The sequence below is a fragment of the Canis lupus genome, chromosome X (genome assembly GCF_048164855.1).
Source record: "Canis lupus baileyi chromosome X, mCanLup2.hap1, whole genome shotgun sequence".
Taxonomy (NCBI): Eukaryota; Metazoa; Chordata; class Mammalia; order Carnivora; family Canidae; genus Canis; species Canis lupus.
In genome coordinates this window covers 39,834,730-39,861,539 of record NC_132876.1, presented here as the reverse complement: position 1 = coordinate 39,861,539, position 26,810 = coordinate 39,834,730, and the positions used below count along the sequence as shown (strand labels likewise).

Sequence of the window (26,810 nt, the reverse complement as noted above, 5' to 3'; positions counted from 1 at the left end):
TTTATTTTTGAAGGGAGGCCAGAATTAGTTTGTTTCTCATTGGGGAAATATGCAAATAAACAGTTATTTAGATTTTGAAAGCCGACAGAATGATACAGCATGTGGGCAGTCTCTGATGGCACCCGATCTGATGAAAACATGTATTTCAGTTGCTTGTGACTTAATAGAAAGCCTTGAAAATTGAAGGGCCAGTGTTTCTGAATTCTCACCCTTCACACACCTGGCTAGAGCACCCATGGCAAATGGGCACAATGGACATTTTTTAAAGATTTTATTTATTTATTCATGTGTGTGTGTGAGAGAGAGGCAGGCAGAGACATAGGCAGAGGGAGAAGCAAGCTCCATGCAGGGAACCCAATGTGGGACTTGATCCTGGGACTCCAGGATCATGCCCTGAGTGGAAGGCAGATGTTGAACCACTGAGCCACTCAGGTGTCCCACAATGGGCATTTTTTATTGTATCCAATTTAACACCTATGTTCAAGTATGGATTTTGGCCACATTAGCTAATTGATCATCTGTTCTTCCTCTTGAATCTTGCAACATGTAAGTTGGTGGCTTTCTCTTTTGATCTACTGAGTGTTCACAGAGTGTTTGGTGTAGCGCTGTGCTGATTAAGATAGCTCATTTTTGAGGAATGAGAGATTAATGATAATTCTTTGTAATGCCTCATCGTTTCCTCTAAAATTGCCATCAATCTTGATAAAAGTTTTCCTCTAAAGTGCTTTGTACCAAATCTTTGTGTTAAAATGCAAGTCAGCAAAAGGCTGTGTATGTATGTGTGTTTATGTGTGTGTGTCTGTGTGCGGATGCCTGCCCTCACACTTGGGATGGGGCAGGGTGGAGTGTGGAGTAGAGAGAGAAAAAAAAGACAAGAAAGAATGGAAAAAGAGAAGTAATCCTTTCTAGCACTCTGAAAAATGGGGTGTCCAGGCTCCTTGGCTCTCCTGAAACAGGCTCATTTCTTATTGCTAATGAATTTCAATTGTAATTACAGAGCATTGGTAAGCCACATTAAGTCTGAAGGGCTGCATCAAAAATATACACCATCTACAGAAGCCACTTCAATTCTCTCTGCAAAACCTAGTAGCCAAGCAGTAAATCAATTTGTGAGTAGATATAAACTGTTGCTGGTTGTCCATTAAAAGTTAGCTGTTTCTTCACAATGCTAAGGGGCAAGTTCTGAAGTAACATGAATGGGCTGTGGCTAGATCCAGTGTGCCACTCACTTGCCAGTTTCTGGTCTGTCGCAGAAGTGAACAACAGTTAAACTTTAAAGATAAACAGTTTTTTGATTGGGTTCCTGGAGAATAATGGTGCTTTTGTACAATTCTTGAAATAGAGCCTACAGCCACCCTGAACAAAATAGTCTCTTTCAAGATCTTGGAAATAATGACATCATAGGCAGATTGAACCAGCAATCCATTAATAGTATCCTTTGTAGAAAGCTGCCTCAGGGGAGGGACCTGGTTTAGTAAATTGGCATTGTTTACAAACATAACATAATAGAATCCCCCATTCGTCTACGTTTATGGAATAATCAGAGACACTTCCCACTTGGGAAACAAACATATTAACACCCGAGCTTCCTTACAAGTCCATACTTTTTTTCCATTGGTTTTCTGGAAGCATGCTTTGAAGCAGTTGCTTTGAAGGTAAGTTAAAGATCACAAGAGCCTCCTGCACTATTCTTTTTCACCAAATCAGAATTCTGTGGAATAAGTAAGAGATGAAGATAGGTTGTACCTTATAAAGAGTAATAAAAACCTGAAGTAATATCAGGACAGTTCCAGCAAAGCCAAATCTGAAATGGCTAGGTAAAACCAAATGATGATTTGCTTCACACTTCCCATTTTCAGTGTGGAACTAGACAGAGATTCCTCCATTAATTTTCCATCTCTGAAAGGTGTATTTCCAGTACCTCTTACATACAGTCCTGGGGTGAGTTGAATAGAGTTAAAACAATTCCAGTTTGCTGGGCAGTAGAAAGGGGTACCATATAAGCTGGGTCCTTTGCAGAATGCCTGTATTATGGACCAGCAAGCATGTGGTGGTGAAATTTTGATCAGGGATTTCTAGTGTAATAAAGGGGAGTATAATTGGAACTTTCTATCCCAAGTAGCACTTTTTTCCTCTGCCTAAAATATAACCTGGCCAAATAAGGTCAGAATAATCAGGCAGCTTGAAAAGAAGCAGGGCATCTACCTGTTGAGTCTAGCCAGAGAACAAAAAAGGAACAAAATACAACACTCCATTAGCCACACCTAATTATCAAGAACAAAGGAGCCTAGTATTTTGAATTACGTAGGTGTACTAGAACCCTAATGGCCCAGACCCTTACTTGCCTTATTACGTAAGGTAAGCTTCTTATATCCTATTAAAGAGCCCATGCCTGTTTTTCATAACTTTTGTCCAATACAGAATAATGCCGCTAATGAAGCCGATCTTAAACTCACTTTTCTTCTGGAGAAACAGTGCATTTAGACGGACCAAATTTAAAAGGCAAAAGGGAATGCAGACCCGTTGGCCCCAGTTTCATATGTTAGTCAAAATATTTACTAGTACCAGTGGTATCTGTGAATATACTTTATCCTTGATTGCAATTTTTTCACTTTATCTTGTTCTGTGTGGTTTCACCTATGTAGGAAAATGTGAGGTTAATCAAGTTGTCTTGGAAAACCAAAATTTTATTACTGAGTGTTTCCTCTAGAATGGTTACTGAAAAAAATACAGTGGGTCTTAAATTCATTAAGACAATGCAAGATGTGACACTTCGGCAAAGGAAAAGAGATCTCTTGCCCAGATGAAGATCAGACCACTCCTTGTTAGTTGGCCATCACCTGTGCAGATGGAGAAACTATTAGTTGGCACTCCCCTATGCTTGAATACTTAAACTGGAGAAAAATTTAGAGCATAGAAAAATTTTGAAAATTTTTGCATTTTGCATTAATGCATTTTGCATTACACGTGATGTAACAATTTGTTACTGAAAATGATATACCCATTGTGACCACCAAAGGTATAAAAATCATTATGACATGTTATTTCTCATTACAGCAGCTGATGAGGAGACCTTTGTTGCTCTTATACCTAAGTTTGTTTATAGTAAATGTTGTAGGAATAAAGTGATCTGCTAAGTCGTTTTTGGAGAGCTCTGATGTGCCTAAATTAGCGCCAGTTAATACTTGATGAATTTACATAGATTATTGTGGCACTGGGATTGGACTTGCCTTGTGTTCCAACTGGAGATTCATTTTGAAGATGCCCTTAAGACATGACTTGAGATGGCAAGCCTCCTTGGGGTCTGAGTAGAGGGACTTGAATTAGAGTAGGATATCAGTTGGAAGCAGAAACATTTCCTTGGGGAGTCCCTGCTTTTCCAGGTCACTTTACCTTCCAGTGGGATGAAACCTGAATGTATTCAGCCCTAAGCACAAGCTACTAACAAGTAATGAAATTAAGAGCAGGTAAGTTGCCAAAACCCTGACTGGTTCTGACCACCCTGTTAACTACCTTGCCAAGCTCCCTAGTTCCCCATTTCAGGACATAAAACATGACAAGGAGTCAGGTTATGATGTCTTCTCAGGAGCTGGTCGTTTCCTTGGAGCTAGCTCCTCTTTGCTTATGGTGATATCTGGCTCAGCTTTATCTTCTACCTGCTACCTGAAAATGGGGCACTGTTTCCCTGTCACTACACCCGAAGCCTGCCAAAACTGTCAGGCCCACTTGATTGAGCCCCCAGTTTTTTCTCATAAAACAGTAGAGTATGTTCTATGTGTCCTGTATGCACAGGTAAGAATCCGATGCCAGTGGCATCCCAGTGCCAAAGCAGCTAACAAACTACTGTTGGGGGGCGTTAAAAATCTATAGCCAAACCTGTCAACTCCAGATTTTGAGGGGGCTGTGCTTCCTGAGCATTGCTAACATCAAGGTAGAACTTTTTTAAAAAATTATTTTAAAGATTTTATTTATTTATTTATTTATTTATTTATTTATTTATTTATTTGAGACGCAGAGAGAGACAGACATAGGCAGAGGGAGAAGCAGGCTCCCTGCAAGGAGCTAGATGCGGGACTTGATCCCGGAACCCTGGGATCATGACCTAAGCCAAAGGCAGATAGTCAATCACTAAGCCACCCAGGTGCCCCCTAGGGCAGAATTTTTAAAGAAGGTTGTAAATTGTTCATTAAAAGACAATGAGCAGGGATCCCTGGGTGGCGCAGCGGTTTGGCGCCTGCCTTTGGCCCAGGGCGCGATCCTGGAGACCCGGGATCGAGTCCCATGTCGGGCTTCCAATGCATGGAGCCTGCTTCTCTCTCTGCCTGTGTCTCTGCCCCTCTCTCTCTCTCTCTGTGACTATCATGAATAAATAAATAAAATCTTAAAAAAAAAAAAGACAATGAGCAGATGGCAGAGAATAAAGTCTCACTTTGAGAAAAGGAAGGGACTTTCTGTGTTTGTGTTTATGTGTTGAAAAGCCACGAATTATTGCCCCTGCTTTCCTCTTTGGGAAATGATACCGTTGGTCTTTAGAGGGGCAAATGGTAGAAACTCTCCCCCTAGAAAAGAAACCTCCCCCAAATGGTCATCACAAAACCTGAGATGATGCGCGAGCCCCAGTACTTTGGTGTCCAAGACGTCAGAACCCCCATTTTACCAGATTGTTTTTTTTTTTTCAGGCTGCTGCTTTCTCAATTCCTGTTTTCTCCTCCTGTTCTGTAGGAGCTGTGCAATCAGTCATAAGTGAAAATGTCTGACAGTTTGGATAATGAAGAGAAACCTCCAGCTCCCCCGCTGAGAATGAACAGTAACAACCGAGATTCTTCGGCACTCAACCACAGCTCCAAACCACTTCCCATGGCCCCTGAAGAGAAGAATAAGAAAGCCAGGCTTCGCTCTATCTTCCCAGGAGGAGGGGATAAAAGTAAAGTATCAGTGGCCGGGCATTGAAAAGGGGCTAGTTTATTTTTTCATTGTCTCTTTCTTGGGTAGTCATTTCTGGAGCATTGGCATGCAGGGCCTGGCTGACCTTTCTGTCTATACCTTTAGAGGTTGTGTTTCATCAGAGGATAATGTTTGATTGACTTAATGGCAGGTTTGCAGAAAATACATGTATGCTGTGTTTGCCTTTCACATAAAATTGAATTTGTAGTGTTCCACCAAGGGAAGTCATAGCAATGGTACTGTCTTGAATCTGTGAATGGTGACTTTCTTTCCGATAACTTAGCAGGGAATTTACGGTAATCCCTTCTTGTCCTTATTGGAAATTTGAGTAGAGGTGGATTTCCTGCTGTGTACCTTTCTGACAACTGTGAAAATTCTGAATTGCATATACCATGGTCAGTCCAAGCCATCACGTGATTGTCCCTCTGACTCCATATCACAAGGTGGGAAGACCCTTCTGAGTCATTTGTTTTCTCTCATTCCTCTGCCAGTTGTCCCCTAAGCCATCAGCCCTATTTGCACTGACATCACAACAGTATATTAACATTTACCCATGTGTTGTTCCTAAAACCATTTGTGATACCGGTCGGCGAGGGTGTGGCAAGAGAATCTCTAGTAAATAATGGTCAGGTTGCATTAATTAGGGTAAACTTAAACAAAGCTTCTATACATGTGACTATTGAGGTGGAAGAACATGAAGCAAGTACCATAGCAGGCTGCCATAAAAGCAAGAAGGGTGATCTCTTTAGAGAAGGGACATTCTCCATCTGTTCCTTCCAGGTGAGAGTACTTGGTGTGAATGAGTCCACAGTTTGTACCATAAAGAAAGGCAAAACTCTTATTAGGACCAGGATTGCCTCTTGTACCCCTGTGTCACCTAAGAGGTGCTTTATCCCTGGTAACCCAAGGATGGCAATGTTAAACCGATGCATTTAAACAAGCAAAAGAATGATGAATCACTTTCCATGCATGCGGTCTGTGAACATGCACGAGGGATTTCTAAAGATGTGGTTTGCAGACACCGAAGTAGGTCCAGAAAATTTTCTGCTGGGAGTCAGGGACAGTTTGAGAAATTTCTGGTGTGCCGTGACCTGGAGACCAGGTCTCCAGTGAGTGTGGTGCCGAAGAAAGAACCATGAGATCCTCCAGCTCCTGTATTGCACCTGCCACAACTACAGGAAGTGATTGAAGAAGGGGATTATGTGCCTGCCCCAGTCATTGGTGCTGTTGAGACCGCCCTTCTTTGGAAGCCTTTGATTAGCCTTACTTGCCCTTTTGAAGAACAAGAGCCAACCAATGCCAACATGAGGTCAGCAAAAACAGGCCGATGTTTCTGTTTTGTGCCGATACTTGGGGTGACTTCATGGTGAAACCATTACTGCTTGATCCAAAACTATGCTCAGATCATCTCAGGGGGGAAAAAAATTCAAGCCAAGTCTCTGGTATACTGACACACAAACAGAAAAGCCTGGATAACTCCTTTGCTCCTTAAGAAATGGTTTGAAATAGTTGAATAGTGCTTTCTCACAGAAGTTCAGGACAAAAAAAATTTGTGAATTCAAAGTCCTGCTGATTCTCCCCAGTCCTTTTGGTACCTCAGATACATTTGCCACTGTGCCTCCTTGATGCTGAGGTTGTCTTTATAACGAGTTGCATATTTCAGATCCTTGAGCCCTTGATCAGTGCTTGATCTAGTCATTCAAGAAGACTTATGCCAAACTAATGCATAACTTTGTTCTTCACAGTCTCACAAAGGTTCCTTTGTCTGAATATCCTAATGCATGGGATTGTGACACTGTCACTGAGATTGTCTTAATAAAAGAAGCATTAGACAGTTTTTAATAGAGCCTGTTGGTAACGTAAGCTGATGAAAAACTTGGCTAGAGATGGTGACATACCTTTCAATTCATCTGTTCTGAAGACAGAGACTCTTCGGATCAAGAAGACTCTATATAGATGAGGAGGAACATTTGGTGCAGGAGCATTCACGGGCTGAAGTTGAATGTGAACCTGTTGCTACTCCTTCAAATGATAAGATGCTGTTAGAGGATGACTCTCAGGAAGCTTCCAGTACTCCAGAGGTGATTATCTTAAGAGATGGTGAAGGTAATTAGGAAGCCATGGGACTAGAGACAAATATAGTTACAAGCAACAAGTGCAGATTCTTTAGAATTTAGGATTAAAACCTCCTCCCAGAAAGTAATGCAAATCGATACCTTTACACATCAAATTGTAAACTGTTCAAAGCTTGAGTGGTTTAGAAGAACTCTGTGAAGAGGTGCTGTGATGCCTTCAGAATACCACATTGGACAGAAATCCTCTTTCACAGAACCTGAGTCATGAAGGAGGACCATTTAATATCATTGGACAGCTGATAAGTTGCCTTCCCACCAAATATGAATTTCATTGAACTCTCTAAGGAGGTGCTAAGAGTCTTTTTACATTATCATATTAGGAAAAACCACCCTCCAAAGAGCCTAAATCTCCAAGTAGTGCCATTTAAGTACCCGCACTAAACACTTCGGAAGCCACTTTTGGGCCAAACGTGAACAATTCAATTTGAACTCTGTACAGAAGTGCTAAAAAGTATCTTCAGGAAAGACTTGAGGAAACAGCATCTTCAGAAAAGCCAGTCATGAAGTTTTACTATTTAAATACATTTGCTTGATAGGGCTAAAAGCACAAGCAAGCTGCTCTGATTTCAGGATTGGATTCTGATGACTGGGAGAATATGAAGATCCATGATTTAAGCTAAAAAGTTCACCTCTGTTCATCACTTCACTGTCACCCCCATTGTCCCACTACCATAATGAGCACCACATCCTCATCACCTCTGGAAATCATCTTAGGATCTAAATGGAAACTCTGTAGAACCTTTTACAAATTTAAGCTATATAAACTCTCATTCTTTGTATGTAATGTGCTGTTATTATTGTTTTGTTTTACTGTGCAAAAAAATCATTCGTGAAGGCTTTCAAAAGTTTGCACATGACTTGACTTCCCCTGCCCCCTTCTTTTGCAAACCTCCTATAATCGTACTTTCTTCAGCTGAACTCTGCTACCTTGGGGGCTGTTCGGGAACTTGACCCGATAGGTAAGGAGGGGTTTCTGCTCTTGGTGACTGCTTGGGTTATAGCACCATCAGTGTTGGATGAATGGGAGGGGCACTGGATTTGGGCTCTGAAGAACCCGGGTTTGAGTCCAGCTCTGCCACTGATTATTGTGACTTTGGGCCAGTCACTGAGCTTCAGCACCTGTTAAAGGCAGGGAGTCATACCCGGGCTACCTCACAAGAGATCCGCTGGTAGCCAAATGCAATTCTGAGTATTAGCTATTAAAATTAAAAAGTGCTAGATAATTGTGAGGTGTTATTACATTTGTATCATTCTGGACCTTACGGACAAAACAACCAAACAGATTTTTAAACTCTTACTTCTTTTTTTTTAAGTACCTTTGTCCCTAACTAGAACTTACATGTCAATTTTAGAAAATGAAAGTTGTCCATAATTTTACAAGCTAAAAATAACCAACTGGATCGGTAGCTTACCTCCTAGCCCTCCTTCTTCATATCATATAGAACTTGTTTATCCATATATAATAAATGGAAACTAAAGACAAACAGATAGAAAAGATCAAAGTTGCCCATACTCACAAATCTCAGAAACAATGTTAATGTTTTAGTGGATTCTTTCCAGACATTTTTTGTGTTTTGTGGAGATATAATATCAGTAAGTCCTTATATACAGTTTTTTACATAGTTAAAATCCTAATCAATTTTATATCTTAATTTTTTAATTGATGTATACTTAAAATTTTTATCATGAATATTTTCCTACATTTAAAAAAGTTTTCATAAACACCGTTTTTGATAGTGTGTAATATTTCACCATATAGTGGCATCATGTTTTATTTGACCAGTTTATTTTGTTGGTCATTTGGGGTCCTTTCCAAATTTCTGTTATAAATAGCGTTACATTGTCTATCTCTTGAGTTAACTGAAAATACTTTGGGGACAGCAGAAGTTTTTGCTTGTTTGAGAAATTTCTCTCTGATAGCTACATTTCACTGACCAAAGAGAGCTTCAAGAGACAGGCAGAAGCAAAATAAGAAGCTGTAGCTGTAATTTCAGGATTGAGGATCTGTCGTTGTTGGAGACTGTTCCAGAAGCTGGATCTTTGTGTCAGAGCAAATTAGGAGAGACAGTTGGCCACCATTTGATGATACTTTACAATAGAAGAATTTGCAGAATGTAGAGCAGGAAAAAGACATCCTGAAAAGTGGTTTGATTTTATTTTATGGTCCCCATGAAGGGTGAGACAAATCAGGTTTGTCGGCTCCTAGAGAACTTGGGGCCCAGTGTATAGCCTATGCGTAGTGCTTGTAATGGGACTCTACGGTATGTATGCACTTTGTATTAGCTTTCTTCCAGTCTCTATTTTATGTTTCTGTCTTTGTTACTGGTTTTTTTCCCCTCGTACTTTCTCACCTACTTTGAATTTATGCTATCATGCTGCATTTTGTGTATTCTTGTAAGCTGTCTTATATCCATTTGGAACAAGGAGGGGACTAAATACGTGGATGAATAAATATGTATATGAGAAAACACATGGATAAATAAACCAGTAGGGCAAATGCAATGAGGCCAGTGAATCAGCCAGGACTCTTCAGATGGCATGGTGCCTCTAAAAATAATCAATGTTAAGGACTTGAAGCTTGGAGGAACGTGTGGGAAAGAAGCAGGTGAGGCTGCATTTGGAGGTGACATGTTCTGTGTGATGTCTGTGTCTTCTGAAGCATGCTTTATGTGTGCTGTGTCTCGTGCTGCACTTGAGCATTCTGTGTGTTTCAGAGGACATGCAATGCTGTGTGAAGGGCCAGGTCACTAGAGAGCACAGTTTACATGTCCTCTGTTTGTAGGGGATCCAGAGAGATTTGGGAAATGACATGAAGGCCCCTCTCCCTGGAGGAGGGAGGAGTACGAGGGGATAGTTGGATATAAATCAAGTCAAGATGAACAAGAGGTAATCTACCATTTACTGACTAGTTCCTGGGTGCTAAACTGTGCCAGGCACTTTCCATGTATTGAATGTTTTATCCTTACAACTGCTCTGTATTATCCCCTTTCTGCAGATGAGGTCATTTAAGCTCCGAGCATTTAAGTAGACATCTTAAAATCATGTAGTTGCTGATGGAAGTCAAGAGTCTCCCAGGTCTCTCTGACTCCCAATATGATGCTTATTCTGTTCCATCATACAGCCTTGCAACAGGACAAAGGAAATATGTGGTAACCTATGCTCCTAGCTTCCCAACAGCCAACAATGGCTTTCATTTTTTCCTTAAGATGGCATTTTTTCCTTATGTGCACTTTGAAACATAATCTGAATTTTGGAAAAGGGAACTTTTTTAAATCACTGCTCAGAAGGAAAGAAAGCTTTTTCTTTTTTCTTTTTTTGTTTTGGTTTATTTTCAAAGGAATTATGGTGAGAAAATATTCTTGACAATAGAGATGTGCTAACATTTAATTTGGGTGTTTTGTGGGTTAGATTCCCATTTGATGTGTGTACTTGATGGGCTTAAATATTGCTTGCTTTAGAAAGTCAAGGCTGTACATGAGTGTGTTCATATATGTGAAAAAGTTCTTAAAGTGCCATATAGTTTTATTATTGTACATATATATAGTTGTTGTTTTGATTCCTAGAGTGTGCTATCATCTCTATACACATCACACAGGAAAGCTTGACTGTGTAACAATGATATTAAAGAAGACTCTCAGTTGTCTTTTATGGTCTCGTTAATCAAATGTTCTGGTCAACGCACGTTACTAACTTTCATCTAATTAATGCACAATAAAAAAACACTTAGTGTGATAACTAGACTGAACAGTATGCCACCTTTCTTTGGTGATGCTGGAGACCCTTTGGGATCTTGCAGTACTCGAGGTTATGATCATTGCAACAGCAATGATTGGGAATCCAAATTAATTGAGGGTTCTGTTATCAGACAGCCAGATGTCAGAGACTGCTACATCCTGAGTGGCTTTTACATTGCTCTTGGTGCTGCAAATGTAAACCATAACTGCTTAGCAGAGTGCTCTTTGGAGATCACAGTCCTGCCCTTTGGGAAGCCCGGAGGACATGGCATCTTGCTTGTCCTCAGAGGTCAGTGCTGTGCCCCAGGAAAAGAGCCTCCTTTACCCTAGAAGGGCCTTATGGTTGAAATGGGAAGCAGACAGGATAGGGCTGCCCTCTGTCTGCTAGGGCTGGTGCTACATCAAGGCCAGTAAATGGGTACACCAATATGGTGGCCTGATAAAATGAGCAGACTGGTCAGATTCAAGAGCAGTGTGGAATGCTGGATTGGGAGATTTATCCATTGGAGGAAAGAAGCAACAGGGAGATTGAAATTGGAAGAGGAAGTGTGATGGGAGGTTAGGGGGTAGAGAGGATATTGGGGACAGATGAGAAGAGGGGAAAATGAGGGAGTTGTTTCAAACATGAAAACGAAGGGTCTCAAGGGATATGAAGTTCCTTTCCTCCTTAAAGCAAATGAGGCCTTCCCCACCCCCCAATCAAATTTGTGCCCTGTATAATTATCCACATGATCAGGAGTGTCTGGTTTAGGACACTGCCTCATACTCATTTCTTTTTTTGTTGTTGTTTCAAACATTTTCCATTGAAATTGTTGCATGTGTGAACCAGGTGTAAACGAGAGTGGAGGCAGGTGTGTTGCCTGGAAGGAGATGGTAAGAGTCCTAATGATTTGCCAGAGTGATCACTGTTGCTGAATGTTTTTAAAGATGATACCACTGAAGGTGATATCTGTGTGGGAATGGAGGTCACTGGAAGCACTCCCATGGGACCATCATGTCCTTCCTCCATCATCCTTGTGCAACACCCAACTTATGCATTGGGCTTGTAGCTGCTCTTGCAGAATCAAATACCACTTTTGAGTTTTTAATCTGTATATTAAAGGCAGCTAATTTACAAAGAGTATATATATTGTTTTCCATAGCCGCCCAAGACCTGGCGGGAGGAAACGGGCTTACTATTTCACCAGAGGAAATGAACTAGGCATAAAGAAATTCCAGATGTGCTAATTAAATGCTATAAATTACCAAGGGTGAAATTTACTAGGTTCTTCTATTTGCCATCTCATGGCTTTAGCAGGTTCTACCTTAAGCAAGACAATGAACCTTCTACCCTGGGCCTCCCTGACTGTATACTTAGAGATTTGCTAATATAATAAAAGATTATAAGAGCAGTGGGTGCTTAGAACAGCCCAGTCTAATCCTCTTTATGGGTAGTTATGTTTTTAGAGACATCACTTATAGGATGGAAAGTGCTAGGTAAAAAGTGACAGATTAGTTCTCTAGCAAATGGAGTCACCCTGTTACTATTTCCTAAGAAAATGATGTATTTGCAACGGCAGTTAGAGGGATATGACAGCATTGAAAGTGCTTTCATACTAGTTACCTCCTTCAGGTCTCTTACAACAGAAGCAAGGATTATCCTCCATTTTATAGAGAAAGGCAAAAGGTTAGAGACTTGGAAGCAAATGACTTCTACAGAGTTGCCCCACTACTAGTTACAAAGCAAGGCAGTCCTGGAATTTACATCCTCCCCAACTCCTACCCAGTGGTGGTTGAACATCCTACTGCTTGTCATAAAATGGGAGTTACCTAACTTGTTTTCAAAATAGGGCTTCAGCACATGGAATATGCAAAAATGGAATTTTTACAGAAGTGAGTGAAACCCAGGTGAATCTAACCCCTTTTCTCAATCTGCAATGATGGCCCTGGTCTTACCTTTGTCTTTACAACTTGCTCCTGAGAGTCTGACTGGCTAGTGAAAAGTAACAGCCTTTGTCAGAAAGAACGTTGTTAATTACTTCTCCCTGACTCCAGTGTTCTTCTGGGGGCTTTTAAATCTTTTTCTATTACAAAAATAAGAACTCATGCTTTTACAGTTAAGCTATGAAAGAATCACAGGAAAATAAAACATGAGAGTTAGCTCTCATACCTTCCTTCCGATTCACTTATAATCCAGTATTTAAAGATTTGGGTCTTTTTCCTCATTTAATAAACACCAATTTCCTTTTCTGCTCAGGATCAGCATATATTTTGCCCAAGATGCTAGATTTAAGCCACAAATGCATCTGTTACATAGAACCTCTTTTTAAATCTTTTACCCACCTTGCGCTGTCAATTTCTTTAAATACTCAGGGCCAAGAATAAAATCTGTTTTTGAGCCTAAATGTCTGCTGTAGTTACCACATAGTACTTTCAGGTATTTCCAATGGGAAAAATAAATTTGAAAACCCACAAATGACATTCTTTCCACCCCCCAGCCCCCCCAAAAAAAATAGAGGAAAACTAGAGAATTTTTTCCTCCCCCATGTAAGGGAAAATGCACATTTTGTGAAACTAATAAGAAATTATCACAGATCCGCTCTCGTAATATGCCCACAGACAATATTTGTTTACAGAGCAGAAGTGTCAGAGATGAACACCATCTTTGCAGAAATCAGTCCCTCTGGATCCATTGCCCTCTTTCATACCACCTGCAGGGCTGCTGTTGCCATAGGAGGAGCTGTAATCCCAGAACTGCTCTGGAATTCTTACTTTACCAAGTATAAGGCTTCAGAAAGCTTCCCTCTGGGGGATTATGGCACAGTGGGCTCTGTGATCCACATATCAGAGGATGGAGCAGAATGGCACTTTTTTAAATTAAAAAAGCAACAACTCCCATACCTATTTGACTTTACTAGTAGTTAAGTAGGCACTAAGGCATTTTAATTTTTGAAGGCCACAAGGGCAGCATTCTTTTTTTTTAAAAAAAGATTTTATTCATTTATTCATGAGAAAGAGAGAGAGAGAAAGAGAGAGAGAGGCAGAGACACAAGCAGAGGGAGAAGCAGGCTCCATGCAGGGAGCCCGATGCAGGACTCGATCCCAGAACTCCAGGATCACGCCCTGGGCCAAAGGCAGGTGCCAAACCACTGAGCCACCCAGGGATCCCCCAAGGGCAGCATTCTGTAAGTGATCTTTGTGGGCATTGACTCGCAGCCTCTCAGTAAATTAGAGAAATTAATGAACTACAGAAAACACCTATCACCCAGCTAAAGGGTGACCAAGTCACTAAGTATAATCTATTAGGAAAAGAAAAAGTTGTTGCCTGAAGGAGGTGGGTAGCCCTTTAAAAATACATCCATATCTTCCTAATATGGCTTTCCCAGAGCCAAGCCAGGAATATAAGTACTGCAAGTCATACTGTCATACTGGATGTTAATAGAGGCATCCCTGGAGCACTTGTACACTTGTACACTTCACTCAGAAAAGATTTGTGTCCGCTTTAAAATTTTTTTTATTCATTCATGGGAGACACACAGAAGCAGAGACATAGGCAGAGGGAGAAGCAAGCTTCCTGTGGGGAGCCCGATGCGGGACTGGATCCCAGGACCCAGGGATCACACCCTGAGCCAAAGGCAGAAGCTCAACCGTTGAGCCACCCAGGTGTCCCTTCTGTCTGCTTTTTATGTGCCTACCTCTGTGCTGAGTGTTTTGGGGGGATCCTACATGGAAGACAAAGGTCCCTATGCTCTCCCCTGGATTGTAACTTTCAATCTAGTTGCAGAGATCACACACACACACACACACACACACACACACACAGTTTATAGGAAATGACTAGTAGGTGATCTCAGAGGCAACCATGCAGTAGCACATAGGTTCTCCCTATTCCATCCCCACTGTATATTTTTCGTCTCAGCCTGCATGAAGTAAGCTACCATTTTGAAGCCCGCCCCCACCATGCTTTACATGCAGCACATAGCTCCCTGGCTTGTCTTCCAGAAAGTACCTTCTCTATTATATCAGCCACCTGCTCAAAAACCTTTTCTAGCTCATTCTTTATTGCTGTCTCTAATTTTGTCTTCCTTCCTGCTTTCTAAAGCTATACCCTAACTATTTACCCTTGTGTCTTCCCACTTCCTCATCAATATGCTCTATATGTTCCTTTTATCAAGCTTTGTTTCTGTTTTCATTTTTTTTTCTACTTTAGGTGCTTTACCCTTTCCTGCCTCTCCATTCTTGAAGACCATCTCCTGAGTCCTACCTACTCCAGTGAGCCCTCACCATCCACCACAGCTTTCTGTCCTCTTTTGATATGCTACAGCATTTATACTCTATTCTTTTCAACCTAGCACTGAATTTTATTTGGGCTGGCAGTATTGATTGCTATTTCTTTTTTCAGAAAGATTTTATTTATTTATTCATGAGAGACACACAGAGAGAAGCAGAGACATAGGCATAGGGAGAAGCAGGCTCCCTGTGGGGAGCCCAATGTGTAACTCCATCCCAGGACTGCGGGATCACACCCTGAGCCAAAGGCAGACGATCAACTGCTGAGCCACCTAGGTGCCCCTGATTGCTGTTTCTTCCTTGCTAGGTGTGTTTCCCTAATCAGATTGCAAGTTTAGAATATTCCTTCAGTTCCTTCAGCACAATCTGTCACTATACCAATCCACAATTCTGTGCATACTTTCAAAGGAAAGGAAGGTGGGACAGTAGCAGGACAGAGTTGTTCCTTACAGCCACGGTTGTAAAATGCTTGCTGCTTAGAACTAGCCAGCCCATGTGTGTGGCTGTTTTGTTTTGTTTTGTTGTCCCTTTGGAAAAAATTATTTCTGCATTTTACACCATATTTTGCTTTGAGCTTTCTGTATTAATGTGGCTTTAAATGTCACTTTTTAAATGCTGTATGCTATAACCTTGCATCCTTTCCATTGCTTTTTAAAAAATCATCATTATCCTGTGCTTTTAGGCTACATTTATGTAAGAAAGCATTTTCCTATGTCTGTCCTCTGTCATTCCCTTTCTTTTCCTGCATGCTCTATTTTCAAGGAGCTAGAAGGTGCTCTATTTTAGAGAATTGTATTTTACAATTCTGGATGTGACCATATGACATCATCCAATGAGGAGGCCCAACAAAACTTCCAGGAATTTTAGGGGAAGATGACAAGTGGAATTTCTACAAGGAAGATGCAGGTGACTGTTTTCTGAAACACTTTCAGAAGGCAAGAATAGCACCATCCAGGGATTTCATGTGAGGGAGAATTGATCACTTTGCTATACCTTGAACCCTGCCCGGCTGTACTGCCAATATATGCTTTTGGCCACAAAATGGCACCTCGCAAGAGGTATGCCTGAATGAGTTCAGAGTCATCCCTGCTGTTGAGAAAAGACAGCAACAGTACTGTTATCAACATCTTCAACTGTAACGAGTACTTTAAAACATACCCTCCCACCCCAAGGCCTTTTTAGAGAACCTGGATCATAGTCTCCTCACCCTTGAACACATAATGGCACATAGGCAAGACCTGTCTCCATATATCAGGTCTCATTTCACATAATGAAGGTCATTCATGCATTCATTTGTTTGTTCATTTGCTTATTCATCAAGTATTTATTGAATTGGGTACTGTGTTAGATAGATGTTGGGATACAGAGGCGGGTAAGTCCCAGTTTCTGCCTTTAAGGAACTGATGGCACAGTGATGGACACAGACAAGTCAGTCACTGAGTAGAGTTGAGCATGCTAAGTGCAATACAGAAGTGAGCACTGGGGAGAGACAGCTATTCAAGACTGAGGGGAAGTCAGGGAGGTCTTCTTGGAGGAAGTGACCCCTGAACTGAGGTGAGTCTTAAAGAAGGAATAGAGCTAGCCATGTAAGCGATGGATGGTATTCCAGATAGAAGGAGCAGCATTATGAAGGCAGTAGGCATGACACATTATTAGTTGAGGTTCTGTGAATACAACCACAAGTAGTTCTGAATAGCTATGCAGAGAGTGAGAGTGGAAGGGGGTGGGAGATGGAGCCATGGAAGTAATCGGGGACAGGATCCTAGAGGGCTTATATATTCCAAGCTAAGGGCTTTGAATTCAATTCTGAAGGCATTGGGGATGCACTGGAGCAGAGGAACACTATCATATTTGTGTTTCAAAATATCACTCTAGCCACAAGAGAAGACTGGATCGTGTAGGGGTGGGGGATGGAAGAAGGCAGATCAAGCTGTTGGGGTTATGTAGGTGAGAAATAACAGTACCCTGGCCTCAGGGCCAGTATCAGTAAGAGCAGAAGATGACAATACAGAGGGAATATTGATCAGGAAGCATGAACAGAGCTAGGAAACTAAGCAGATGATGAGAAACAGAAGGATAAGGTAGGGAACACAGGAGGAGTTGCAATTTCTTGTTTTATGTGGAAGAAAGCAGTGGAAAATTAGTTTAATTTTTAAAATATTGAAATATAGGGGTTCAGAAGGCAACCCCATGGGGTCAGGGTACCCCAGAGAGGTCAGGGCTGGACATACACACGGAGAGCCACTAATGTAACCATACAAGTAGATGAGGTGGCAGAAGGGAGAGGCATGTTGGTAAGAGATAAGGACTGAAGACAACTCCTGAGAAATACTAAAGAGTCAAAAGAAGACCCAGAAATTCAGGAACAGGCTCCAGAAAAGGATTGCATGAAAGAGGGGAGAAAGGATTTGGTTTCATGAAGTTCATGGTCAGCAATGTTGCTTTTGACTGAAGGATCAACAGTCATAAGGACTGAAAAGTGGGCATTTTCAAGTAGGAGATGAATTTGAGACCTCAGGGACTCATTGCACTACTTTGAGGAGGGAGGATTAAGGAAGTCTGGATTGCCTTTTCAAGAAGTTTAAGCTCAAGAAGGAAAGGCTGAGATTTAGCATGGAGCAAATGATATGAGATGGCAGAGGGTTTTCATTTTTAAGGACAAAAGAGAACTCAGTAGGTCTTGCAGGCCAGATAGAAAGTGTCAGTAGGGAGGGAGAAATTGAAGATACAGGAAGAAATGACAATAACTGGTGGTGTGAGACCCCTGGTGAAGTGAGAGGGACTGGCAGCTGGAGTACCAGTGGAAAGATAAACCTTAGGCAGAGGAGGGGACAGTGCTTCCGGTGAGACATGAGATGTTACTCTTGGAGAAAAATGCAATTGGAGCAGGACAGGAAGTGAAGTCAAAGGAGTTCCAAATGGATGGCCTCCATTTCTCAGTGAAGTGAAAACATTTCATTTGCAGAAAGTCAAGGAGGAGAGGGTGCTGCAGAAGTTTGAGCAAAATGGACAAATTCTGGAATGTTCAGTGAGAGAAATGGGAAAGGAAGTTGGCAATGGGCAGAGGGTCATTCCAGATCATGAAAAGGCCTGGGGTACCTGTGGTCCTCCACTCTGCACATCATCTGTGGAGCGTAGAAGATCATTTATCCAGGTCTCACCCCCTAAAAATCCTGCTATAGTAGGTTCTGGGTGGGCTCTAGGCATTGGTCTTTTTTAGAACTCTATGGATTATTCTCATGAGCAGCACTGGTTGAGAACCCCTGGGTTAGTGGTGGCCATGGGAGCAGATTGAAGTAGAAGGGAGCTGAAATTCATTAGAACTGAGTGAAGTTGGGTAGCCCGGGTGGCTCAGCGGTTTAGTGCTGCCTTCAGCCCAGGGCCTGATCCTGGAGACCCGGAATCGAGTCCCACGTCAGGCTCCCTGCATGGAGCCTGCTTCTCCCTCTGCCTGTGTCTCTGCCTCTCTCTCTTTGTGTCTCTCTCTCTGTCTCTCTCTCTCTCTGTTTCTCATGAATAAATAAATAAAATATTTTAAAAAAAGAACTGAGGGAAGTCAAGGAAGTAAAAGGAGAACGTGTAGAAGCGATGTCCATTTATCTCTCACATTTCACGGAGTGGTGGCAGCATTGAGGGCAGGAAGAAAGACTGGGAGCCGGAGTCGAGTCCTCAATAGATAAGGGGACTTGGGTGAGACCATTGAATGGCAGTAACCTCAAAGGAAGGGCTTTTGTAGGCAAATGAAGAAGTACTGATCTCAGATCAACAGTTTGGAATTAAAAGGGGAAAACCCTGCCCTTCCCTATTCCTCTATGCCCAAGAACTTGGGATGGGGAAGAATAAGCAGTATCTTTCAGGATTATCTGAGGCAGTGGTACCCTCATTGGAGAGTAGATCTAAAAGTTGTTTTTCTCCACCCCAGTTGCTTAGTGGAACTACCTGAAGAGCTTTAAAAATTAAGGGTGCTGGGGTCTGCCCCAGACTAACTGAATCTGAATCTCTGGGGATGAGGTTCTCTCTATCTTATATAAAGAATTGTAAGGGAATTGGTAATGGAATAAGCTGCAGCCACTGGGGAAATGCAGAACATTGATTGGGGTAGGGCATAGAGGAGATAACAGATGACTGGGGTGGAGACTTTTCTTTCTTTAACATATAGTGGGATGGAGAAAGCTGTCAGGATGAGAGACTATAGGGAGGTTCACTGGCCCCTAGAGCTATAACCAGAACTCATGCACACCCAGAGGGTCCCAAGGCCAAACACTTTGCAGTCTGTGGTCTAGTTGGCAATCTGTGACCTTTGTTCTATGTTCCAGTAAGGTATGGGTGATAACACTTAGAAAGTGGTACTCACTTGGGCTTTTGCTCTCTGCAAACATCAACCCAGAGCTGATCAGACTGAGTCTTATCAAGCCAAGATTCAAGTTAGACTGAATCTTAATATAAACAACCAGTGCTCAACAGAATTTTCTGGTGGGGAGATAGACATTTTAGTATTCCAGAAAAGGAAAAGAAAGACAAAAAAAATTCTCATCTAAGCTCCATTCAATCACTAAACATTTACTGAAGTCTAGAGCTCAAAAATGTTGCTTTTTAAAATGCTACTGAATAATAAATGGTGTAGCTGTTAAGAACTTGGGCTCTATAGATGCAGTTGGGACCTACATTCAAATTCTGGCTGTGACGCCTGCCAGCTGTGTAACCCTGGGCAAGTGGTTGAACCTCACTCTCACTTTTACCTATCTATAAAGCAATAATAAAATACTAAAAAAGTTTACCTAATGAGATTGTGGTGGAGATGAAATGAGATGACCCTAGAAGGACTTTTTGCACATGGGGCATGTTCCATAAATGATAATCATTAAGTGTGTGGACATAAGCCAGGTGCTAGGGAATATAAGAATGAGTAAGATACAGTCTCTGCTGTCAGGTATCTCAAATTTTAGCTAGAGAGACAGGTATGTAAAGAAGAAATAACAATCTAGTGTTGATATATGCGAAGATCAGAGTATGTACCAGACAGTTCTATCAGAGCATGAAGAGAAGGGCATTTAACCTTGTCTGCAGAGGGATGACAGGACAAGACTTGTAAAAGAAGAGGAAGCCCAAGAATGAGTCTTCAAGAATAAAGACTGATGGGAGTTACCCACCCAAAGTGTGGGATGAGGGATCTTGGTAAGAGGTAAGACTTGCCAGGCCTTGGCTTAGCATTAAAGTCTTGGCAGTAAGAGAATATCCAGCAGTTTAGAAAGCATGACATGGGTATGGGACAGTGGGGGCTATGGCAAGAATAGACAATGGAGAGGTAAGCTGGGGGCAAATCATGTAGGTCCTTGGGTAGCATGCTAATGAGTATGAACTTTTGCCATATGTAGAATGGGGGGCTGTTTAAGGATCTTTTTTTAAGATTTTATTTATTCATGAGAGACACAGAGAGAGAGGCAGAGATACAGGCAGAGGGAGAAGCAGGCCCCATGCAGGGAGCCTGATGTGGGACTCGATCCCGGGACTCCAGGATCACACCCTGGGCCGAAGGCAGGCGCTAAACCGCTGAGCCACCCAGGGATCCCCATGTTTAAGGATCTTAATGGCAGGAATATGGTCAGATTTGTAGACTTCAAAGATTACTCTGGACACAAAGTAATGATAGTAAGGGACAAGATTGGAAGCAATAAGACCGGGTGAGCAATACTGGTACCTTAGACTAAGGTAATGGTTTTGGGGGACAAAAGGAAGAAGGTAGATTCAAGACGAGTTTGGGAGATAGAATAGAACTTGGGGACCAATTAAGGTAGAAATGCAGTGGGAGTCAAAGACACTCCCAAATTTATAGCTTGGGCAGTTGGTCCAGTGCTGAATTACCCCATAGCCAGAGTAAATGTGTGCTACAGGCCTCACAAATCAGGGCGCCCCCAAAACTGGCCACATTTTTACTTTATATATTGAGTTTTTAGAAAAACTTCATCACCAATGGAGTACAGGAGCTTTTTGGATCTGCTTACCTTTTTAAGCCTTAGTATTGTTTTTATTTGAATTATATATTGGGGAAGGGGATTATAATCTTCTCGTTGCTCAGGGCCTCCCAAAGAAGAGGTGTGTAAAGCCTGAATCCTTCTCTGATCTGGATGGTTAGTGGTATCATTTCACTGAGAGTATGTGGACATTGGAAGAAGAGCAAGTTTGGGCTTCCTGCCTTTGTTACACTTAGCCCTGAGTGAAGGGAATGGCATGATCAGGCTGGTAAGGGACTGGCAATCAGGTAGCCTTCTAGAGAGATTCCATCCACTCAGCCCAAGTGGAATGGTTATGGCTAAGTCAATGTGCTTCAAACATTCAGCCAATACTAATGGAAAGTAAGGAAAGACTGTTTACTGGCAAGAGAGATCACGAATGCAAGTTGAGCTACAGGTTCTCAACCTGGAGTTTGGGGGAGTTTTGAACCTCTGAAATTATATGCAAAATTGTGTAGATGTGTGCAGTGCAATTTATGGGCAGAAGTTCCACAGCTTTCTTCAGATTTTCAGAGCAGTCTTTGACCCCAAGAAAGTCAGGATCACTAGGAGTATATTAACTGTGAAGCGAATAAAGCTTCCCTAGAGCTCCTCACTGGCCTGGGGCTCTTCCAGGGCCCTCAAAAGGACCTTAGCCATCTTGCATTGTTTTTCCTTAAAGGGAGCATTCACCTCTCAAATTGTATAAAGTGTTTGGTCCCACAGTACCTGCATCTACCCCTGCCAACCACAGATTAGTGAATTACCCAGCATGGGTTGGTATCTGGGAGTGGATGCCCTCCAAGAGTAACGAGCATGAGGAAAGGATTATTAAAAGTCAACGACTGCATTAATAAAGGCAGAAGGAGAAGCAAATGCCAATCAAATAAAGAACAGTCACCAAAGGAGGAGGAGATCACATTGTGAAGGAAGTAAAAAGAGAGGTAGCCAACTTCATCCAACATGGATGGGAAAGCAGGGGAGAGGAAAAACAAGGATACGCACGGTTCCAGGAGTAGCTAGGATACCTGCATGGTGGCCACCCAATATATGAATGATAGCTTACTATCTCTCATTCTGTCCGGGGAAGGGAGAGGGCGGGGGTGGGGGAGGAAACTTTGGAAAATGATTGTTAAAGTTTCGTTGTTTAGCAGAAAAATAATCATTTTTACATTTTGTGCAAAACATTCTACATTTTCAGATCATTTAAGTGAGCACTACATACTGTCAGTGTGAATGTAGGGCCTTGAAAAGCATTTTGCGGTTTTGTTTTTGTTTTTGTTTTTTGAGCTTGGTTATAAAAGCAATCTCCTGTGTTAAAATGTGTGAATAGTTTGATAATTTGTACACATAATCAAGGGCATCTCAGCTGGACTTTGTGTTGGCTGCTGTATAGAACATGAACAAATGTCAAGGGATAGAAAATTACTTTAGATATTTAAAAGAGAAGAAATAAATAGTCTGTTTTGTAACAAGTTTCTGTAAATAAAATAATTTATATTATTTATAAGAAAAGGTTGTGCTTTGCTTTATGAGAAATTAGTTTGTGGAACAAACATGTTACTAAATGGGCAATAAAATTAGGTCTTTTCAATAAAAAAAAAAAAAACAGCGGAGGTAGTAGTACAAACAAAAAACTCTGCACTTCCCTATTCAGTTAGGATGATACTCAGTAAAGTAGGTTTACTGTAATAATCGCATCTATGTGGAAGTGAAGTTGAATGGCACACATGTACTTTTCAAAATGAATCCTAATGTGTTCTATGGCCAGGCAGAGGCCCTGAGTGACCTTTGTCTACTCTTCCACCCCCAACCCCACTTCTGAATCTTTCTTTCCTAATCCTGTATCCTAATCTTCTTACTCCTTGAACATCCATATTTCTGCCCCATCTCTCTGTCTTCTGGCTGGAAATAGGGAGCAGTGAAAGAGGATAGAAAGAGAAAAGAAGTCATAAGAGTGACATTTGAACGTGAAAGATTTTGAATTAGAATTTATCCTGGATAACCCACAAAACCAGTAATCCATATATGGTTCATTGAATGCTGTCCAAAATTCAGGCCAAGAAAACATCTATTTGAACCAGCATGTTCTAAATTGGCCGCCCCGGCAATTCTGAGGTTGACTGGTTTCATTTGGGCAAATCATGCTGACTTTCCCATTATTAGGAGACTGAGTGTTATTATTATTGTCTTTGGAGTGTGAAATGTACCCTGATCAGTGATACGTGCTCTGATCTGCTTCTATGTCTATTATGGAACCTACTTGATGCCATTTTACATTTCCATAGTAACTTTCTCCTGGAATCTGTTCCAAGATAGACTAATTTCAATACTGTTCCCAACTTAACTTCTCCAGTGATAATATCTTTCAAGGCTTTTGACATATTAACTATAGATGTGTTTATTCATAATTGTGTCACTATGAAAAATCTGCTACTTGAGGACAATGATTTTCAATGGCTAATATGACAAAATATATTAGAGACACGGAAAAATAGCTACTAACTGGAATGACTAAGCCAAGGCATTGATTTGAGGTTACTGAGAACTAAATAAAATTAATTCAATAAAAAGCAGCAATTTGTATTTTTTTTGCTAGCAAAGGAAATGATTAAAAACATTTTTAATGATAAAGAAAGATGTGTAACATTATTGGCTAGCAATGCTATTCTCACTGAAAGAAGACCAAGAGTCTATTAATATATGCTTCATAATGTACACATGTAAATTAAATAAGTTCTAGCTGCTTGATATTTCAGTATGGTTAATGTGGAAACAATTCATAACACTTTTATACATAGCTTAAGCACTTTTCTATTTTTTCATTCTAATAGTAAGCCTTAGCTTGACTTGAGCATAATGAATTTCTTCTTTAATAAGTCCTGTTTGATCCGACAAAGCCAATTAAACACAATACACTTAGGTACCCATTGGTTACATTATTAGACTGGTAAAGGACATAAATCCGTGTGACCACAAATTTTGTTTGAACCAAATTTTGGAAATGTATAAATTATTTGGATGTAACAGTTTTGTCGAACTCTCAGCTACTTCTGCAAGATGAAATTATAATTTGTGGAGCTAAATACTGTTAAGCTTGTGTTGGAATCAATTATTCAAACTTTGTAATTGTTTCGATGAACCTAATTGTACAACTTAGTGAAGATAAAATTATATGCCCAATAAATACATGTCAACATTTTGCCTTTAGCCAATAAGAAGAAGGAGAAAGAACGCCCAGAGATCTCTCTTCCTTCAGACTTTGAACATACGATTCATGTGGGGTTTGACGCAGTCACCGGGGAGTTCACTGTAAGTAAGCTCCTTATTGTGTTTTGCAAGCCATGAAAAAATTCCTTTGTGAAAACAGGTTTCAAGAAATCATGTCCATGTCCCAGAATGTCAGGCTTGATGCTTTGGATGATTTCAAGGAAGATGGACTATGCCTAGTCAATCACACGAAAAGTACTGACAAAATTATTTTGTCCATCATAAAAATGTCTGATCATTGTTAGTCTTCAACTTGATGTTGAAAATGTGAATTTTCCATGGCACAGGAGAGGTAGTCCTAGTAGACTGTTGAGCTTCTTTATTGTTTGAAGTGAAATCAGAGAATCATTGACTCGAGTTGGCCAGTGAAGACAGTCCATCTGAATGCCAGTGAAGACAGTCCATCTGAATAATTCAGGCTTTACATTGGAACCTGGATTACTCAGATCAGCTAACCACTCTAACCAAAATTCTGTAAAATTGATTTGCTCTTCCCTTTGATTTTAAGAATGTAGCTTATTTTCAGGCTTATTAACAGGTGTATTTTATAGGCCTTCAAAACAACAAACCCCATGTTTCAGGAAGAATATTTATGGATAGTCATGTGTGCGTTAGTGGTTATGTGCTTACATATATACAATCCAATAAGAATTCTCCAGAAAGACCATAGCTATAGAGTCAGCCTTTCTTTGGATATTTGTAGTGCTCAAATAGTGCAAGATCTCAGTCATTTTGTGTGTGTGTGTGTGTGTGTGTGTTTTAAGATCTGGCATCTTTGTTTTTAGATGGATGAAGGAAAAGATGTGGCTAGAAATATGTCCCCAGGAGGATCAGCTACCTTTTTCCATACTAGTAAGGATCTCAATAAAAATGTACATTCTGAGATAATGAGTAATTTTTAATGCATTCAGGAAAAAAAACTTCTATAATATCACCACCGATTCTTGAGTTCTTGGTGTAAGAGATACTTTTAGATGTTAAATAATTAAATTTTCCGTCTCATAACTTGACAATTAGTAAGTAAACTCCTATGATTCAGTGAACCAAAAGGGGGCAAGGGACAAATCAACTGGATTTGAAGAAGCAAACCATGTCTCTGAATTGACAGCCAAGATACCCCCTTTTTTTTTCAATTCTGGAAGTACGCAATATGAGAATAAAATCACAATTGACTAAACATCTTGGCCTTGTAAAGTGATGTGAGCTGGTTATTTCTGTACTCTCAGTAACAAGCAGAAGAGAATGTAAAGAAGTACTAACATTGATAAAGTTGAGACACTGGTAAGATTTAACAAATTTCATCACTAGAGTCAAAGACTTTATTCAAATGGCCTTGAGTACTGTCACCACTACCATTACACCATCACCACCAAAATAAATAAATAAATAAATAAATAAATAAATAAATAAATAAATAAATAAATAGTTTTTATAATCTGAGCAAAGATATTATGACTTTTTTGACACTTGAAACAGTAAGAGCACTTAAAATTTATAAATTTTGTCCAATAACTCTTCCCTGTTTTAAGAACATTATGTTTCTAGTTTTGACATTCTTTATTTTCTATGTGTCTTTTCTCTGTTTTAACTTATATTTTATTGCTGTCATACCATTTTTTTCCTTCCTTTTTGTGGTCTGACGTGAAAGTTTTCTCCTCCACTATTCTTGTGTGACATTCTGGTTCCTTTCCAATTTTTTTATTTTTTCCGCTCTTTCCAACTTGCTTGACATCTCGTGATCTAATCTATCTTTAGCTCTTGCTTTGTTCTTTTTGGGTTCTGAATGGAAATGAAAAAAAGTGAATCACCATCATCTTGCTGACTGCATTTTCACTTTGCTGTTGTTTAGAACCTAAAGAACCAACTAGAAGGGTGGGATATGTGATGGACACTCTTTCCAATTGTGAACAACAGTTTGATGCAACTAAACCCAAATCCAACCAAAACCTGTGCTCCCCCTCCTCCCTGACACCCAATTTAAAATAAAGCAGCTGTTTGGAGGCAGGCAGTTGTTAGAAATCCTTTGAATATACAGACAGACATAGGCTAAATTTGGAAATCTGATGCACTTATTGCCCTCATGATGGTCTTTTGAAACTACTTGTCCAAAAAAAAAAAAAAACGAAAGAAAGAAACTACTTGTCCGTACATTATATTTAAAGATGCCACATTCTGCCCTTTTTAACTCTTTTTACCTATGGTTTACACTTACAGACTTTAAAAAATGCCAAATGGTAATAAGCTTTTAAAATCATGTTGTTGGTAGCATTTAAAATCGGGTCCTATTTGCCACGGTACCACTAATGTAATGTGTGCACAGAGGGGGAGGGATGTATTACTAAATTTGATTATTGCTGTTGCTTAGGTTGCATTTTGAGCAATTTGTTGAACTGTCTTGTTCAGTTGTCTTCCAAGGGCCTGTCATTGTGAATATTTGGACTCCAATTTGGTGTGCCGCTTGGTGATTG

General features: G+C 40.6%; 1 protein-coding gene across 17 annotated transcripts in view; it reads left to right on the top strand.

The window, feature by feature from the left end:
* The window catches only part of PAK3 (p21 (RAC1) activated kinase 3), a 267,243-nt gene that overhangs the window by 159,497 nt on the left and 80,936 nt on the right, over positions 1 to 26,810 (top strand). For all 17 annotated transcript variants that reach the window (XM_072816521.1, XM_072816518.1, XM_072816519.1 and 14 more), the window contains 2 exons: positions 4,723 to 4,924; positions 24,284 to 24,384. In XM_072816521.1, the coding sequence (XP_072672622.1) occupies positions 4,750 to 4,924; positions 24,284 to 24,384 (276 nt within the window). In that variant the 5' untranslated portion in view covers positions 4,723 to 4,749. The remainder of the gene's footprint in view (positions 1 to 4,722; positions 4,925 to 24,283; positions 24,385 to 26,810) is intronic.